Genomic DNA, 20437 nt, shown 5'->3' with positions numbered 1-20437 from the left:
CCCGGAAGTGGGCCGGAAGTGCTTCTGGGTCTGCTGCTTAGCGCACTGGGGAGCCCTCTGCACTCCTGTGGGATGCTCCATCCACCCCAGCATCGCAGCATTCATGAGCCGTGCCTGGTACCTCAAGGTATGTAGAAAAAAACATTTAAAGCTGTGTCTATGTCCAAATTGCTGATTCTCTGAATCAGCATTGAATCTTCAGATTCGGATTTGGCCAAATCAAATCGGGACAGTGATCTGAATCAATTAATTGAATCACTGTCCACGATTCAGGCCCAATCTGAATCAAATACAGCTCATTTTGCACACCCCTAGTAGGCAGCTGTTGCAGTTCTGACTCTGGCCCCAATTTCCACCCTGTACTTTAATCCAAGACGAGGGGCTCCCCCCTTTTTTGGATGGGGAAAGGACCCTCACCTTGGATTTGAGTAGATGGGGTATATAGAGACACTGCAGTTATCTTTTAGCTACCCCAGAACAATGGATTAAGTCCAAGAGGAAGGTGATCAGCTTCACTTATTCATGAGTGTCCGTTTCTTAATTTATGTTGTACTTCATGGTTCAGAATGTAATGTAAATAGTGTGCTTTTGCAGAGCTACCAGAAATCTCAAGGCAAACCCTTGTAATGCAAGGATTCCTGATGTAATAATACTTCAACAGGAATATTGTGTGCTCTGATAATGAAAGTTAAATTGGTTGTGGATACATAGTATACAATTAAGTCATTAGCATATTAATGAAACACATAATATTTCAGGCACCTTATACTCCATTTATTACTGAAATGCTGTACCAGAATCTGAAGACCCTTATTGATCCTGCCTCTGTTCAAGAAAAGAACATTGAGAGCATTCACTACCTCATGCTTCCTCAAGTGAGGTAAGAAACAGCCTCTATTAATTATGATGACTGTGCTTTCTCACTTGTTTAGGTGTTTAAGTGAGATCTTAATTGTCTGCTAGAACATATATATGTAGCATACTTTTCTGTAATGGTTCCTTCTGCACACAAAGTTATTTTGTAAATATGCTAAGTTTTTAATATTTCCCTATGTTCGTTAAGACTCAAAATATGTAAACAAAGAGTTTTATGAATACCTCTGATTAATAAAAGCCCCTTTGGTGAACTAAAATAGTTTCCTTTAACAATTAGTACACCAGTCATTCCTGAGGAATTCTAACCTCACAAGACTTGACTAGTTTCTGGAGATTTTGGGTTAGCCTTTATATAGTACTTTGAGGAGGAAAGGGGCAGAGCTCACATTTGCTGTTCTCTGTATAATTAGAAATATTAGGGTTGTACAGCTAGATGGGGCCAGAAGAGAGCACAAGGTAAATGAAAGGGTACCACGGAGGTACGAAGTTTAACAAAGTGTTCTCTTTTTGTTTTATACATTCAAACAGTACACTTAACTAGATGTCTGCCTGCTACAGACCCAAAAGAACTGGTAGGCTCTGGAGCCTACTCTTGTAAGAATACTTGAATTTATATGGCTATAAGCATTCCTTAACAAAATTATGTGCTAAATCTGAAGCTAAAGAGATTATCTCCTGCGGGCCGTGTATCAGTTGTCAGCACAGATTAAAAGTCCAATTTCTGCAAATGGAACAAAGCAAAGTGTCTCTTTATAAGAGGTTATCTAGTCAGAAAGAACTCCTCTGACAAGGATCTTGCCGTTAAGTTCACTTTGATTCTGGTATGGTCCAAGCTTAGCAGTGGGGTCATCTTAAAATGAGGAAATGCTATTTCTTTTGATATTGCAGCTCAGTTTAATAACCTGGTAAGACTGCAGAAACACCATTGGTCCCTTACTTGTTGATTTGGGCAGGGTAGAGCTTAAATTTTAACATGGTTCTTACTTTTTATGTTATCCCTTCAGGGTTCCCTAGTCAGGTAAGACTGATGAAAAGTGTTCCTTCTGATGGCTTCACAATAAAAGAAAGTATTGTTATGAGAAATCTGAGATTGATTTAGTTACATTCTGGATTTTCAGGACTGATGACATGTTGCTCATGTATGCTTTAGATTAGAATTTGAAACTGATAAGTTGCTATTATGAATGCTGTTAAACTGGCAGTATGTCTGAAGTATGGAAGGGATGTTACTTACAGAAAGACTGTTCAACTTCTGAGCAGCTGAGCTCTGTGTGCTGACCAGACTCCCCAAGCCATGCTGCCCCAGGAGGCAGGGGTGGAAAGTCGAAGCCAGAGAAGGAACAAGGGAACTGAAGGCTTTGGCAGCAGCAGAAAGAGTAGTGCAGGGGAGAAGCAGCTGGGCAGGAGCTTGTAGGCCACAAGTTAACCATTCATGGGCTGCCAGTTAGACATCCTGATGTATAGGAATTTAACTAGATTTGTACAATTGATTGGGTTTATTGTTCCTTTAAACTAACCAAATAAAAATGGATCAGATTTAAAAACTAAATTACTCTTCAGGTTGTGTCCAAATGTCACTGGCTGTAAAACTGGCTCCATGGTCTTTGTTCTGTTTAACTATTAATTTAAAACTTCTTGAAGACCTTCTAAGAGAGAGAGATTTTTAAGAGCTCAGAACTTCAAAATAGGCAACAACATTAGTCCAGCAATTCTAAGACTAATAGATTAGGTTGTAGTTAAACTTTACACTTGTACCATAGGCTTTGCTACTCTTTCAACTACATATTTTTTATCCCACAAATTTTTCCTCTTAGTGATGCAGTTGGCAACCTCACACCTACAGTAAGGTTTTTGCTTTGTTCATAACTGTTTCTGATGCAATTTTGCATCAAAACAATAATGACTGTCTGGCTTGATAACTTGTAGCCTTCAAGGAAATTTACCTGAATTTAGGTACTCAACAGAATCCACTGCCCTCATTCCCAAGGAAGAGATAATTATTGTTTCATTCTGATATGAGCTTTGACTGAAAAATAAGCACCTGGAAATAAGTTTTCTGGTTATAAAGCGACAAAGAATGACTATTTTGCCTTGATCATTAGGTTTGAAGTGCAAAGGCTTCCTGAAATATATAACTAAAGTTATCTGCTCTCCCCATAATATCATACAGACCATCACCTGAGCCTGCTCCTCTGTCTACATTGGCCAAATTGGCAATCTCAATGTAAAAAAAAAAAATGAATGAACACCAATTTGACATCAATTCTAGAAACACACAAAAATCCATGGCATTACACTTTAACTTCCCTGCACATTCCATCATTTGTTTTCTTAAGAAAAATTTGCAAACCAACTTGAATGTGAAATTGTGGAGCAACAAATTATCCACAGAAGAGACCGTCTCAACAGATACTACAGCATAGTCTCAGAACAGACTGTGGATTCTTATCCTAGTATCTGGACTAGCTATTAACTCCTATTATTTACCCCTATAGCCCTATGTCTATCAGTATGTTAACTGCCTTTTTTATTCCTCTGAATCTCTTCAACACACTTTGTCTCTGTCAGCAATGGGTCCTCCTCTGTCCCTTTCTTTTGCATTTACCATATTTTCTTGCATACCATATGTCTCCAAATAAAATTAACACCTTGCTTTTGAAAAGCAGAATGTAGAATTTTTTTTCCCTGGAGTTATGGTTGACTGTGACAGTAAGTCCTCCTGGAAACAGATTTTCCAGGAGGGATGGCATCCCAAGAGGCAGTGTGGTTGAAGCAACAGGAACTTTGTGGTTTGGACAGAACAGCAACAAAGCTAGGCCCTAGTGCCTTGCAAGGGCAGTAGCAAGACTTACTACTTTACCATAAATTGTTCACTGTATAAATTTCCAGACCACAACTCTCATGAATATACTATAGACTGCAGGGAGCAGCTTGCACACTCTCAGCCAGTTCAGTCGCTAATCAGCCAAAAGCTACTGCCTCACAAGTGGTCATGAGAGGGTTAATACCGTATTCTGTCCCTGCTGTTTGCATCCGCAGGAGAAGTAGCAGCAGTGAGTCAGTGTCATCTTTTTCTTTTGCCCTCCTTCTATTCCAGTGAAGAAAAACCAGCGTCCTAAGATGTGTACCCTGATTTTTGGAGAGCTTATTTTGGAGGGGCTAGGGGGAGGCATGAGATGGGGAGGTATGCTTGGTATGTGAGTAAATATGGTAAAATCCTTTCTACTAACACCTGCCCCCTTTTTTTTCCCCAAGTCCATCTATAGTATCTGATGAAATAGGTTGTTGCCTATGAAACTCAAATCACTCTGGACCAACTAGTCTCTAAGTTGCCACCCTGACCTACCTTCTCTATAACCAAGGTGAAATCCAACTAGTTGACTTTGAGAGAGATTAATGAAATCTCCAGAGTTGATGACTCTTTTCTTTTTGCATTACAGGAAAGAGACTATAATATGATTTCCTGGATGTAATTTTTGAGAGGTAGTAGGTAAATGCTGCTTAAGAGATACAAAAGGAAAAGCAATTTAATGTTTTTCTTTTTGCTCTAGGGAAGATCTGATTGACAAAAAAATTGAAAGTGCCATTTCCTGTTTGCAGTCCATTATTGAGCTTGGCCGTGTAATACGAGACAGGAAAACCATTCCAGTAAAGGTTGGATATCTTGCATCTGTATTCCATAAGTATTTATTGGCTTTATACGTTCTGAAGAAGGTGGGGTTGGGGAGCATAAATGAATGCATCTGTTCTAACAAGCAGTATTATCAAGGAAAGATTTAAGATGATCAGATAATACTTTGTGCCCCTTTATTTTCTCCTTCAGACTGAAAATATGTTCAATTTTGTTTCAGTATCCTTTGAAAGAAGTAGTGGTTATCCATCAGGATCCAGGGGCTCTGGAAAGCATTAGATCATTGGAGAAATATATACTTGAGGTAAGAGTAAGATCAAAAAACACATTACTGGAATTTTATCATGAAAGTTGGATATAAAGAAACTCTCTTACTCTTCTACCAAACTGTAAGCTAGAATATTAATACTTCACTAAATTTCAGTAAGATACAGTTCTCAGTAATGTCAGCAGAAACTAAAGGTAGTGTATGACCAAAAATCTACCAATAACCTGAATGAGAGTTCCTTTTTCTCAAAATTGGCCAATATCATTTCAGAGGGCTTGATAAGTACACTGTTTCTTTATTGAATCGGTAGAAGGAGTGTTTTCTGAATGAGACGCATTAAATTGGTAAGCACTGCAAGAGTACATTGTGGCAAAATTTCACACATGAAATTGTAAGAGTAGTTATTTTTCTCACATAGTTAAAGTGAATTTAAATGCCATGACAAGATTGTGTGTTGAAGGATAAGTCAGTTGGAGCATTCCAACTGAAATGTAAAAGCAGGAAACAGTTTGATATGTTCCAGGAATTCTCAGAGCTGGAACTGTTTTTCCCATGTTTTGTTATTAAAAAAATAAGGACAGTGAAACAGGTAAGGTCTTACAGTCTGTAGAACTCCTTGCAGTTATTTTTTGCGTCCCCTGCTATGTCCAGCTGAAGTACTCTGTCTTTAATCTGAGTCCATTAGCAAGTCGGGGGGTTTTGTGGGGGCGGGATGCAGGTATGGCAGTGCTTGGAGTGGGGGGCAGAAGTTGGAAAGCTCTGTTTTGAGTAAAAAAATGACAGAAAAACTATATCTTGAGATACAGTTTTAGGTTTGAAAAGGTCTGGAATAGCTTTTCTAATTCAGTTTTACAAAGCAGATAACCAGTTACTGCAAGCCTTTTAGAAAGCCCAAAGAACTGGTGGTTAAGTTTACAGCTAGATATAGTGTATTCTTCTATCAAGTCCAGTGCATAAGAACAATAGTTAAAATGGCAACAAGATGAATATCGCAGAGAATAACCTAACTGTTGTCTTGATATGTTGTTACACTGGCAGAAGATTACTCCTATTATTTGTTGGCACATCTAGACAGTGCCCAAGATTTGGAGTTTTCTGTAATTCCTCTTGTGCTGAAGCTCTTTTTCTATCATGTGTTCTAGTAATACTGGCTTAGAAACTTGTTCTTAAGTCTATATTTTCTTTGGTGAATTTCTACAGGAGCTTAATGTGCGTCAAGTTACACTGTCTACTGATAAAGATAAATATGGAATCCGGCTCAGAGCAGAACCAGATCACATGGTGCTCGGAAAGCGTCTGAAAGGTGCCTTTAAGCCTGTTATGGCTGCTATCAAGGAGCTGAAGAGTGAGCAGCTGGAGAAATTTCAAAAGACAGGTGTGTGGAAAAGCAGGTTACTGACTAATGGCAGAGAGGCTCATCTAAAGAAGAGGAGCCAAAAGGATTTCAGGATTCTCGTGGTACAGACACTCCCCAGAGTAAAATAAGTGGTAGTAAAGGTGAACCAGGCATGGAATGTATATACTTATTACAGAGGGTGCAGACAGAAGTAACTTTTGAAACCAACATATCCAAGCAACAGGTCCTATGTGCAGCCCCTGTGGTGTCTCTCCAGCTGGAACACTTCAAAATAACAGTGGCTGTGTGGAGCTGTGGTCAGCCAGGGCATGCTACAGGAGCCTGCAGCAACCTGTGACCCCACTCTTCCCTTCTGCTGCAGGGCAGTTGATTGGAGAATCTTAGTTTTATAGTTTCTAGGGTCGGAAGGGACCTGAGCAGATCATCTAGTCCGGCCCCCTGCCATGGCAGGAAAGAGTACTGGGGTCAAACAACCCCAGCAAGGTGTTTATCTAACCTCCTCTTAAAAACCCCCAGGGTCTTGGTGAGGGGTTGAAGCTGGAGAACAACTGCTGGTGCCAGGCTCTCCAGCCCCAGTTTCCCAAACCTCTCTTCTCTCCATCCCACCAGAGCAGAGTTAGATGGTATTGGGGATGGAAAGTTGGTACCAGTGGCAGTAGGGTTTGGTGAGTGCCACAGTGGCCAGGATCAGGGAATGGCACCCAGGGGCTGGACAGTCTGCCAGACTGTCTCCTTCCCTCCCCTGTGGATGGAGGGGAGAACAGAGAACTGGAGTTCTGGGGGGACCTGTGGTTCTCCTGCCCTCATGCGCACACAAGAAATGCTTCAATAGTGCCTCATTTAAGAGGCACTATTCTGGAATGTTTCAGCTACTTTTGGAAAACTTTAATAGGCATTTATGTTTGTATAGGTGACATTTTAAAGAGTTTCAAAGGCATTTCAGATGCCACGTTACTTTTGTCCACAGTCTGAGTAAATCACTTAAATCCTGGTAAAGTGATCCATGGAAAGATTGTAGTAACATTAACTTGGATATCTTAAAGATGTGTTTTGTATCTGTACCTCTAATCAATTTCATTTGGGGTAGTTGCTTGTACAATGAAAATAGGCAGTTAGCAGCTCCCCCTTCATCCCCCTGGCAAAGTGCTATTGCAGGTAGCTATTTCAAGAGAGCCTGGTTGCATATCTGCTTGGTACTCCAGTGTTATCTTCCTCTAGAATAAAAACTGAGATAAGCTGCCCTGGGGTAAATACACTGTGTCTTCACCCTTTGGCTGTTCAAGCTATAGTTCTTAGTTTATAGTTTCATAGTTTCTAGGGTCGGAAGGGACCTGAGCAGATCATCTAGTCCGACCCCCTGCCATGACAGGAAAGAGTACTGGGGTCAAACGACCCCAGTAAGGTGGTCATCCAGCCTCCTCTTAAAAACCCGAGATGCTTCTTGCTGGATTCTCTCAGGAATCGGGTATGGGAGCTGCAGAAAAAGGTGAATAGCTCTGGAACATCTGCAACCCAATGCACAAAGTTCCCTCCAGCATCATGGGAGAGGGACAGCCAGAGAAAGTAATGGAAGACTGACCTTTATGGAACATGGAAGCTGGCATCTTGTTACCTGTGGAAATGAACAGCACTTCTTCCTGACCTGCAGCTGTCCAGCTGGAGAACGGGTAGGAAGCCTTTACACTGGATGAGAAGGAGCCCAGTCCAGTGGCAAGGAAGGCCAAACCATGCACCCCAAAGGGAGGGAGGATCAAGACCATCGCTACCAAATAGAAGCAATGGGGGATGGTGGCTGGCAATGCTCTCCTGCGAGGCATGGACGTATACACCTTTTGGCTCAGAAGTTCTGCTGCCTGCCAGAAACCAGCATCCAAGATGTCACAGAAAGGCTGTCCAGATTCATCTGGTCCTCTGGCTACTACCCCTTACTGCCATAGAAGAGCTTGAGCAGATCAACAGTGACTATATAGCTGTAGGCGCAAAGGTGAAAGGGATGGGGGCCCAGGTGCTGTTCTCCTTGATCTGTCTGTCAAGGTAAAGGCCCAGCGAGACACAGATGCATCCTAGAGATCAACATATGGCTGTGTAGATGGTATTACCAGCAGGGCTTTGGCTCTTTTGACCATGGGGTTGTGTTCCAGGAAGATGGACTGTTGGGAGAGTATGGGATCCACCTGATGGAGAGAGGGAAGAATGTCTTTGTGTACAAAACCTAGCAAGGAGGGCTTTAACTAGGTTCCTTGGGGGATGGAGACAAAAACCCAGAGGTAAGTAAGGAGCCTGAAGATGGATAAAACTTAGTAAGGGGAAGCAATAATGGAAGCCTTGGTAATGTTCTCAGGTAGAGAATAGGACAGTTAGGTGCTTGTGTTGGGGGATAACTTCTTGATTCACATAGTAGAGAGGCCAATGAAGTGGGAAGTTTTTCTTGACTTACAGGGAGGAATTGATGGAGAAAGTGCAGGTTGAAGGTAAATTGGGTGACAGTGACCATGAAATGATAGAGTTCAAGGTCCTAAGGGGAGGAGGGAAGGAGAACACCAGAATAAGGACCCTGAACTTGAGAAAAGCAGACTTCAACAAACTGGTAGGCAGGATCCCTTGGGAGGCAAGTCTGAAGGAGAAAGGAGTCCAGGAGAGCTGGGTGTATTTTAAGGAGGACCTCTTAAGGGGACAGGAGCAAGCTATCTTAATGAGGCGGAAGAATGGGGAGTGCAATAGGAGACCAACCTGGCTGGATAGCCATCCCTTCAAGGAGTTGAAACTTGAAAAGGAATGCTGTAAGAAGTGGAAACTTGATTATAGTGCTAGGGAAGAACATGAAAGTATTGCACAGGCATGCCAAGGCATAATTTGAGATGCAGCTGATAAGGGATATAAAAGGCAATAAAAAGGAATTCTATGGGTATATCAAAAGTAATAGAGGACCGGAGGTTCTATAGGTCCCTTAAGGCATACAAAAGTCTATCTGGTCATAGACAATGCAGACAAGACTGAAGTATTTAATGCCTTTTACTTCAGTTTTCATAAATAGGGGGCAGCTACCAGATGATGAGTGCCATTGGCAGCAGAACTAGGAGAGGAGACAAACAGCTTAGAGTAATGGCAGAGCCAGGTTAGTGATTACTTGGGGAGGCTAGATGCTTTCATCTTGGTAGGACCAGATGAGATGCACTTGAGGAAAGAAGAAACTGACGAAGGTAATTTTAGAGCCAGTGACTATTCTTTTTGAGAACTCATGAAGTTTTGGGTGAGATTCTGGACAACTGGAAAAGGGCAAAAAGTGCCCATGTTCAAGAAGGTGAAGGAGGAGGATCTGGGGAACTACAGACCAGTCAACCTGACCTCTATACCTGGAAATATCATGGTGCATGTCCTCAGGGAATCTATTGTGAAGCACCTCAAGAAGAACAAGGTGATCAGAAGCACCAAGAGCGAGTCATGCTTGACTTCCTTCTATAAGGTGACGGGCCCTTTGGATGAGGAGAGAGCAGTGGACCTTGGTATATCATAGGTTTCATAGATTTCTGGGGTTGGAAAGGACCTTGTAGATCACTGAGTCTGACTCCCTGCTCTAGGCAGGAAAGAGCGCTGGGGTTAAATAACCCCGTCTAGGTGCCTGTCTAATCTTTTCTTGAACACCTCCAAGGTAGGGGAAAGCACCACCTCCCTTGGAAGCCCATTCCATATTTTGGCAACCTTCACTGTAAAGAATTTCTTCCTGATAGCCAATCTAAATCTACTCTCCTTAGTTTACGGCCATTATTTCTAGTAACCCGAGGGGTGTCCTAATAAATGGAGTATCCCCTATTCCCTGCTGACCCCCTATGATGAGTCTGTAGACGGCCGCAACATCACCTCTCATCCTTCTCTTGCGGAGGCTGAAGAGATTCAAGTCCCTCAGTCTGTTTTCATAGGATCTTACCCGCAGGCCCTCAACCATATGAATAGCCCTTCTCTGAACCCTCTCAAGGTTATCTGCATCCCTCTTGAAGTGCGGCACCCAAAACTGGACGCACTACTCCGGCTGTGGCCTGACCAGTGCTGCACAGGGGGGAAATATCACCTTCCTAGACGTGCTCGTGATGCACCTACTAATGCAAGAAAGAGTGTGGTTACCCTGCCTTATTACCTTGTCACATTGGCAACTCATGTTCATTTTTGTGTTGACCAAGACTCCAAGATCCCTTTCCCCTGCCATGGTGCTCAGAACGATACTTCCCAATCTATAGGTGTATTGGAGATTTTTCTCCCCAGGTGCAGCACCTTGCACTTATCCTTGTTAAATTGCATCCTATTCTGATCCACCCACTTCCCCAGTCTCTGAATCCACCTGGATTCACTCCTTGCCCTCCATTGTGTTTACCGTACCCATAGTTTGGTGTCATCTGCAAATTTGGACAGAGTGCTTTCAATGCCCTCATTCACTGATCATTCATCAGTCACTGATGAAGATATTGAACAGCACTGGTCCAAGGACAGAGCCCTGGAGAACACCACTGTCCACATCTCTCCAGGGAGAAACTGCCCCTTCTACCATCACTCTCTGTGTGCGTCCCATAAGCCAGTTTTTCACCCACCTCATTGTGGAAAAAATCCACATCACAGCTACTCAGTTTGCTTGTAAGAATTGGGTTCAACACTGTGTTGAAAGCCTTTTTAAAGTCCAAGTAGATAGCATCCATCTCCACCCCTGCATCTAAGCACTTTGTGACCTGGTCATAAAAAGAGACCAGGTTAGTCGGGCAGGATGTGCCTGCTATAAACCCATGCTGGTTTCCCCTTATCATTGTGTTACCTGCTGGCCCCCCACAAATGTGATCCTTTATGATTTTTTCTAAGATCTTGCCAAGAATAGAGGTAAGGCTAACCGGCCTATAATTCCCTGGGTCCTCCTTCCTCCCCTTCTTGAAAATAGGGATCACATTGGCCCTTTTCCAGTCTTCTGGGACCTGTCCTGAGTGCCACAAGCACTCAAACACTTGCACTGACACCAGCCAATTCCTTTAGTACCCTTGGGTGAAGATAATCAGGGCCTGCCAACTTAAATATGTTCAACCCCTCCACGTGCCCCTTCACTAGGTAAGCACTAACCATAGGTGGATTGGTATTTCTCCCACACCAAACTAAAGTCTTATTGGGAGTTGTGTTTGTATTGGTGTCCAGGAACAAAGATGCAAAGAAGTCATTTAAAAGCTCTGCTTTATCCATCCTGTCTGTTACAAGTTGCCCTAAACCATTCTGTAGAGGCCCTATGTTACCCTGCACCACCTTCTTGCTCCCTATGTACTTAAATAAGGACTCTTTGAGGAACTCCCACCCTTGACTTAAGAAGGCCACTCTTTCCTACAGTATTCTCATTAGCAAACTAAGGAAATACAGACCAGATGCAAGTACTGTATGGTAGATACATAACTGGTTGGATCGTCATGCTCAGTGTGTTAGTAGTCAATGGTTCAATGTCTAGCTGGGAAGAAATATCAAGTGGGGTTCCCCAAGGGTCTGTCCTGGGTCTGGTATTGCTCAACATCTTAATTATTTGGATAATGGGATTGAGTGCACGCCTAGCAGATTTGCTGATGATACTGAGTATAGGTGGAAGTGCAGACATTCTGGAGGGTAGGGCTAGGATACAAAATGATTTGGATAGATTGGAAAAATGTTCTGCAGTCAATCAGGTGAGATTCATCAAAACCAAGTGTAAAGTCCTGCACTTGAGATGGAATAACCACATGCACAAATATAAACTAAGGAATGATTGGCTTTGTTACAGTATTGCAGAGTAGGACGTAGGGTCTGTGGTTGGCCATAAGCTTCATGTGAGCCAACAGTGTGCTCTAGTTGCAAAAAAAAAGCCAACAGCATTAATGTCTGTGTTGTATTAATAGGAGTGTCACTTGCAAATCAAAGGAAATGATCCTTCTGCTCTGTTCAGAACTGGTGAGGCCTCTCTTGGAGTACTGTCTGCTTTTGAGACCCAAATGTCAAGAAGGATGTGGACAGTTTGGGAGGAGTACAGTGTAGAGCAGCCAAAATGACCAGGGGCCTGGAAGACATGACTTATAAGGAAAGATTGAAAGAGTTAATTTTATCTGGAGAAGAGAAGATGGAGGCGGAAATAGATAACACTTCAAATACCTTAAGAGTGATGCAGAGAGGATGGGGATAGGGTTTTTCGCTGTGACTGTAGGGAAAGGGACTAAGAACAGTGGGCTCAAACTGCCGCAGGTGGAATTTAGGCTGGAGATTAGGAGGAAATTTCTGACTATGGGAAAGTTCAGGCATTTGAACAGGCTACCTAAAGAAGCTGTGGAGTCTTTTTCCTTAGAAGCTTTCAAAAGCAGGTTACACAGACACTTAGCTGGGATGGTTTAGTCAAGGATGCCCCTGCCTTAATTTAGGAGCTGGACTAGATGACTTCGTAAGGTCCGTTCCAGCCCTACTTTCCTATGATTCTATAGTCCTGTAACTTAAATAATTGTATTATTATACAGGGATTATCTTAGTGGAAGGCCACGAACTACATGAGGAAGATCTTCGTCTCATGTACACCTTTGATCAAATCACAGGATGCTCTGCCCAGTATGAGGCACATTCTGATGCTCAGGTATTAATAGTAGTAATTATTTTTTATCCTTTGGTTTATTCAAAAGTTACCCCAATGAAGAAATATTTTAACAATTTTGAAGAAATGTTTTAACAATTTAAGTAATGAAGACTTGTAGCAGAGTAAGTGATTCCACTAGACTTTCACTTTTAGATCCACTAGTGATTCCACTAGATTTTCACTTTTAGACTTTCATAAAAGTTGGTGCATAACTGGAAATGAGATCTTTAATCTCAGTTCATTTTTCTGGGTGTTTGTCCATGTCACTAGAATTGCCACTAAAATTCCAATATAATGGGTAACTTGGCCTCCTCCATAAGAATTGCTTATGATGCAGTAGTTTGTACAAGAGGAGTGAAGGCTGATTTTGGTAATTAAGAAAGATGACTTTGAAAAACATACAGGGGGTTAATCTTTCAAATAGGATTAACTCTCTCGCCTCCCCATAATCAGAATTAACTAAACAGCTTTGTTTTTAATGGATTTATTTTAGCATATTTTACTAATGATTCTGATACCTTATTTTAGATTTTAGTTCTCTTAGATGTCACCCCAGATCAGTCAATGGTTGATGAAGGAGTTGCTCGTGAAGTGATAAATCGCATCCAAAAACTTCGCAAGAAGGTAAGTAAGGAAACATGATCTTCCTAAAATATGTCCTTCGGCAGTATACAGAGGGAATTGAAATGACCAAACTGAAATGCATCCTCATGTAATTCAATCTTATGTGGAGGGCTTGCAACCTGCTGATCAGACATAAATGGAAACAATCCATGTTGAGATAACTTATGGTTTCTTATCTCTTAGCAACTGGGAATACAACCATTACTTATGTCTAGGGATGTACAACGTAACATGTCAGCAACAGGAATAAAGAGTTGACAACTGAAAAAACATATTTTAGGAATGACATAAAGACAATTTTATTTTCTTGCTCATGTTCTTTTCTAGTTTTATTGCATGTCAGTATTGGTAATATTATTATCTTTAATATGTTTAATGCTGTTTCTGTACACCTTCAGTTTACTGCTATAATCTAGGGCCATAAATTCTTACCATTGGGTTACTAAACCCTTTTTCATGTTCTCTGTGTTCAGTAACATAGAGCATATGTCAGTTTCAGTACATGGTTATGACAGCTGCAGATTGACCCAAAACTATACATTTAATTTGTCAAAGTTTTGGTCTGAGATTAGTCTTTGATCCCCTTCAAATTGTTTTGCATAACAAAAACATGAATTTTTATAAAATTAATTAGTTTGATTCAGCAAAATACAATTAGTGCTTGGTAAAACACAGCTTTTGTAAAAAACAAAAAACAAAAACAAACAATATCCCTGTTTTCATTTTTACAAAAACTTTAAATTCAATGCTAATAAATATATGGTTAATACTTTAAAATATTTTTTAATGTTTTAACAAGTATCTCTTAGAAGCAATTTTTACAGATTATTTTCCCGTCACCTAATTACATTTTTGGTTTCTTAGCGTAATCTGGTTCCTACGGATGAGATTATAGTGTATTACAGATCAACTCCAGAAGGTGACTACTTGGAATCGGTTATTAAAGAGCACACAGATTTCATTTTTGCAACAATAAAAGCTACTCTGAAGCCATACCCAGTGCCTACCTCAAAAGAAGTGCTCATACAGGAGAGAACTCAAGTAAGAAAGAAGAATCCTTCTGAACATGCTGTCCTCTGTATTGATTGGTTTTAACTGAGTGATGTATTGGATTATAAGTGATACTTTATGTTCTTGGTAGTAAATATTCATTTTATCAGGTGGCTGAATCTGTCTCAGAATTCTCCATTGCTATAATTAACATGTCTGAGACAAAAGTCAGTTACCTCTTTGTCCAGTATCTTTGAAAATTAAGCTACATATTTAAATGTAAAAATATTTATGTAGGAGCTGTTTCAGGCAGCCTCTTACAAAAGTTTTGATTATAATTTCTTGGACTAATGTCCCCTGCAACCATAGAGAAGTCACGAACAGAATACAGGGGTAAAGATACATTTCTTCCCACTAATACTTATCTTGGATCAGACATCAGACAAATCTCAGAGGCTTTATATTAGGCTAATTTGTTAATTTAATGTCAAATCTGTCTTTGCTTAAGCGGCTGTACTTTGCATTTCATGTGAGGTGTAAAGATGAAGTAGAGCTAATGGATCAAGTTCATATCTAATCATTTGTATCCCTATAACAGTGCTGTCCAACTTCAGCACAGCCAGGGGCTGCACTTACCTCTGGTACCATACACCGTGAGGGTGGACCCCAGGAATGTCCTACCTACTGTTCAGGTGGACAAATGGCATGCAGCTCTGGCTGCATTTCCTACAACATGGGGTAGGTCAGTAGCCCCCTGTCACAGAGGCCTTGCCAGTGGTGCGTGCTCCCTACCCTCTCACCCCACGTATGGCAGTGGGAGAGCTGGCTGTAGGGGTCTGTGGGCTGCAAGTGGATAGTCCCTGCTCTCTGAAGAATCATTTAAATCCTGCTTTTAACCAGAGTTCCATTTTGCATGATCACCTTGAGCAAAAGAATATGATGAATTTTAGCTAGTTGGCCTACTCTCTTAGCTTTTTTGGACTGCATATGGTCACCTCTGTATCTTTACCCCCCTATTCTGTTCAGACTTAATAGTTTCATAAACATTCTTTACAGATGTTTTTTAATAAAATGGAAGCTTTGACCCAAATGTCATACAGAATTTCAAGACTAAATAGAATGAATCTGTATATTATATTTTGCAGAATGCCATATATCCTGGCCGTGTTTGAAAAGGAAGTGGGAGAAATTTCTATCCATCTTTATTCCCTCTCTACCAGTATAGAGTTAAATTTCTGAGACGTTTCATGACAAGGCGTTGGGAAATTTTATGGAAAATTAGAGAGTATAGTAAAAACTGGGTGTCGGCAAGAAGATTGAGATGTTTCTGTTAGATATTTGCTTGGTTGCAGTGCTGTTTACTGGGCAATTTGACCTTAGAAAGTTGATGTAAAATGTTTGAATTAATATTGGAGAATGTAAGGACTCTAAAAATTGAATTTAGTTCAGGTGAATTTGTGATAGTGGTGAAAATGGAAGGAATGAGGACATTTTAAGCGGTATGATTTTCAAGGCCACCAAATCAGGAAGAGGAGGTGGATGAGTCACACTTCAAGCAGGTGACAAATCTATCCAAAAGCTATAGCAGCGTTTCCCAACTGGTGTGCTGCTGGAGCCAGCCCCCTTCCCCCCCCGCTGCTGTTTCGCGTACAGACAGACTGGGAGCATGGCTCCAGCTAGACAGGGGGTGTGCCTTTAGCCCAAAATGCCATCCGGCTGGCAGTGTGCCACCCCTCCGTGTCATCATCCAGGTGGCCGTGCACCACACCCCTCCCTGGTCAGTGCACCCCCTCAACCCTGCCTGCTCCATGTCCGGTGTTCCACGGTGCTTTTTTATTTAGGTAAGCGTGCCATGGGGGGAAAAAGGTTGGAAAACACTGGGCTATGGGATGGTACTGATGGCAGACTATAGTTTTCCAAACGTGCTGGAAGAACAGTGCAGCCAAACATGAAATGTCAGGCTGGTTCCAACTTATATGGAGGACAATATTCTCTTCCATAAAGTGGAGGATACAACTAGGGGATCATCAATCTTGGATCTCTTCCTGACCAACAGGGAAGAACTGGTGAAAGATATGAAAGTGATGGAATTTGGGACGAAGTAATCACAATATGATAGAATTTAAGATCCTGAGATGGGGATAGCAAGAGGTCAGCAAAATTAGGATGCTAGGTTTCAAAAAGTTGGATTTAATCCAGCTCAAGGAGTTAATGGGCATAGTGTCATAGGTGGATAGACTGAAGGATAAAGGAGGGCTGGCAGCTTCTAAAGGGAACAAAATTGGAAGCCCAACAAAAAACTGTCCTGACACAATGGAAGCATAAGAATGGCAAGAGACCAATGTGGCTGCACAAGGAGCTTTTAAAGTGCCTCAAATGCAAAAGGAAAGTATACAGGTATGGAAGAATGGGCAGGTTGTCAAGGAAGCATACCAGGAAATAACAAGAACCTGCTGGGACAAAATCAAGAAGGCAAAGATAAAGAATGAGATGCACCTGGCAAAGAAGTTTAAGGACAACAAGAAGTTCTGTAAATGTGTTGGCTAGAAAAGAAGGACAAAGGAAGCTGTGGGCCCTCTGTTAACAAGCCGGGGGGGGGGGGACACCTAACTGAAGATTCAAAGAATGTAGATCTACTTAACAGGTGCTTTGCCTCAGTTTTCACTGAAAAATTATGATGCAGCCAGACATCTAATAAGGATTATCTGGATAAGGAAGGGGGCAAGATGAGGGAGGAGATAACAAAAGAGAGGTTGTGTTAGCTCCAAATGAATTCAGGTCAGCAGGGCTGGATAAACTTTATTTAGGAACTGACAGAGAAGATCTTGGGGCCCTTGTCAATGATCTTCATTAAGTCATGGGAGACAGACCAGGTACTAGAGGACTGGAAAAGGGTCAACATAGTGCCCCTCTTTAAAAAAGGCAAAAGGAAGGACCTGGAAAACAACAGACCAGTAAGCCTTACCTCAATACCTGGGAAATTACAGGAGCATATCCTAAGGAAGTCCATTTGCAAGTGTTTGGAGGAGGAAAGGCCAATTACAAGGAGCCAGCCTAGATTTATGAAAAACAGATTGTGTCAAACTTTTTCTTCTTCTTTGACAAAGTAATTGCTGATGGGAGTGCTGTGCTTAACATATCTGGACTTCAGTGAGGCTTTTGACAAGGGCCTGCATGACTTTCTCATGAATAAGTTAGAGAAATGTGGGCAAGATAAAACTATGATAACTATTATATATGGACCACATACAGAAGTCCTCTCAAGAGCTTGGAAAAGTACCACCAATGGCGCCTTCACAAGATGCTTCGGATTAGCTGGGAGGATAGATACTCAAACATCAGTGTCTTGGCCAAAGCAAATTCCAACATAATTGAGGCCATAATCATCCAAAACCAACTTCGCTGGACAGGTCATGTTGTTCGCATGTCTGACTCCTGCCTTCCAAAGAGAATCTTTTTCTCACATCTGAAAAAGGTCAGCAAAGTAGCGGAGGGCAAAGAAAGTGCTTCAAAGACACCCTGAAGGCAAACATGAAGAGTTGTAACACCAACATCAACACTTGGGAGATCCTTGCTCAGGACCGACCAAAATGAAGGAAGGCTGTTTGGGAGGGACCTCAATACTTTGAAACAGCTTGTCAACAGGCAGAAGAGGAAAAGAAGCACAGGCGAAAAGAACATCAGAACATCCAGCACAGCAGCACGGTGCCCATCCTTGTTGGAAATGCCTGTCCTCACTGCAACAACACGTGGATCTGGAATTGGGCTATGGAGCCACCTGCAGACTCACTATTAAGATCCTTTGAAGACGATCTTACTTGTTCGCAAGTGATTGCCCATCAATCAATATAAGGTAGATGGATAATTGGCACAATAGCTGCATGTAGGAGGTTATTATTAATAGGTTCATGTCAGAATGGCAGGAGGTTTCAAGTAGAGCGCCCCACAGAGCTTTGTTCTGGGCCCAGTACTATTCAGTGTGTTTATTAATGATTTAAATGGAAGAATAGAAAGTTTCTTTCTATTCACCAGGGCTAAGCATACAGTCAAAAACCCCAAGGCTGAATCGATTCAGTCTTTGCAGATTATTCTTAGCTGCATAGGTTGAACTGATAAGCACATGAACAGACCTTCACTTGATCCTGGAAATGCAGCCACATGCCTGCAGTGGCCCAGGCCAGAAGCTGAGGGGTGCTAAAACGCACCTCCCTGCTCAGCTGGAGCAGACAGTTTGGGCCAAGACTAGCTAGCTCACCCTGCAAGTGGGGGCTGGTGGAGGAGGTGCAAGGCATCCTGGGATACTGGGTTAACTTGAATCTGGAGGGGAACTGGGACAGAAGTTTGATAAACCAATTTAACCTAAATCACTACATCCATCCAGGTTTATCTTAAACTGGTTTTGGCCATTTTGGAAGCAGTTTATGTGCACTGAACTTCTGTTGTTACAGATTTGAACTGGTTTCCAATCACTTATACTGGTTTATGGTTAATTTCTGTCCATAGCCAAAGGGTGTGAATGCAATTCAGAAAGATCTCAACCAATTGTAAAGTTGGGTTAGAGCTAACAACAGGTTGAAGTTCAGTGCAGATGAATGCAAGATGCTTTACCTCATGAGGAATAATCAAAAGGAAGTATAAAATGGGTGACATCTGGCTTGACGTTAGCACCATGAAAAAGGACTTGAGAGTCTTGGTAGATCACAGACTCAATATGAGTCTGCAGTTTGATGCAGCTCCACAAAAGGCAAATGTGGTTTTGGGATGTATCAATAGAAGCAATAGGTGCAGGACATGAGAAATGATAGTGCCTCTCTACTCAGTGTTGGTTAGGTCTCATCTGGAATAGTGTGAGCAGTTCTGGGCTTCACATTTTAAAAAGAACATGCAGATTTTAAAGAAGGTCCAGAGGCGGGCAACAAAGATGGTAAAAGGCTTGCAAAGCAGGTCATACGAGAGGCTGAAGGAGCTAGGCATATTCAGATTGCGGAAAAGGCGTTTAAGAGGGGAGTCTTCAAATACTTGAAGGGCTGTCATAAGAAAGAAGGAAAGTATCTTTTCTTTCTTTTTTCATAGAGAAGGATGTGGCCCAATAGCTTAGAGTTGCAGCAAAGTAAGTTTAGATTGGATATCTGGAAAAACTTCTTCACTGTTAGAATAGTGTAGCAGTGGAATAGACTACCTAGGTAAGTTGTGGACTCTCCATCATTGGAGATGTTGAAGAAGAGGTTGGGCAGTCACTGGTCAGGGGTGATCTAGGTGTTGCTATGCCTGTGTTTTAATGTGGGTATTTGCCATGCTTCTGGGTTTTGCTGGTGGGCCTGCCCACCTCCCCTGTTTTCTGCTACATGTGTCTAAGTGTTTTTAAGCCTTCCTTGGAGACGCAAGGTGTTGGCTACAGCCAAGGCTGGGGACTTTGACTAGGGTGTGCCTACTGGGACCAAAGCTGGAGGTTCCTGGCAACAGGGTCTTGCTCCTCTTCTCAGAGTCAGACTGATAGCCCTATCTGAGGTCAGGAAGGAATTTTACCACAGATTGATATGAACTGTGGGGGTTTTTGCCTTCCTCTGTAATGGGAGGCATGGCCCTCTACCTCTTTTTATATTGACACCATTTAATAGAAGCAAGACATTGGCTGCTGTGGTTCCCCTGATTTACCTGTGGCAGGCTAGGATGTTAGGTCTATGCTGTGTCAGGGTTGACAGTATTCTTACGTAGACCTTATATTATGGTTTGTACAGGATGGTTTGGATAGAGATCATTCTGCCTCGGGCAGGTAGTTGAACTAGATGACTTCTGGAGGTCCCTTCCAGCCCTACTTCTCTGTGATTCTGTGACTGCAGAGTTTGACTTCTTAGCACAGGTGTTACTCTTTACAGCTGCAGTGCTCAGGAGACTACCCACATTTTTCAGTAATGGTTTTGTCATATTTAGAGTGGCCAGTAAAAATAACTGAAATAAAATGGAGAGAACACCCTTTGGAAATATTTTTCAGTGAATAAATATATTCCTATGTTGCTCGATGGAGCTATGTATACAGCTTTAATTTTGCTTTCAGTTATTATCATTTGTTATGTGTTAGCTGCA

At 41.9% G+C, this 20437-nt stretch overlaps 1 protein-coding gene across 1 annotated transcript in view; it reads left to right on the top strand.

The window, feature by feature from the left end:
- The window catches only part of IARS (isoleucyl-tRNA synthetase), a 319713-nt gene that overhangs the window by 240589 nt on the left and 58687 nt on the right, over nucleotides 1–20437 (top strand). Inside the window, exons 24-30 of the mRNA XM_019505112.1 lie at nucleotides 759–880; nucleotides 4428–4530; nucleotides 4728–4811; nucleotides 5976–6150; nucleotides 12627–12739; nucleotides 13268–13363; nucleotides 14228–14404. Of these exons, the coding sequence (XP_019360657.1) occupies nucleotides 759–880; nucleotides 4428–4530; nucleotides 4728–4811; nucleotides 5976–6150; nucleotides 12627–12739; nucleotides 13268–13363; nucleotides 14228–14404 (870 nt within the window). The remainder of the gene's footprint in view (nucleotides 1–758; nucleotides 881–4427; nucleotides 4531–4727; nucleotides 4812–5975; nucleotides 6151–12626; nucleotides 12740–13267; nucleotides 13364–14227; nucleotides 14405–20437) is intronic.

This window comes from Gavialis gangeticus, unplaced genomic scaffold (assembly GCF_001723915.1).
Source record: "Gavialis gangeticus isolate Ggan-Ray unplaced genomic scaffold, GavGan_comp1, whole genome shotgun sequence".
Taxonomy (NCBI): domain Eukaryota; kingdom Metazoa; phylum Chordata; order Crocodylia; family Gavialidae; genus Gavialis; species Gavialis gangeticus.
The sequence above is the reverse complement of the archived record's forward strand: the minus strand, read 5'-3'. Positions and strand labels throughout refer to the sequence as shown.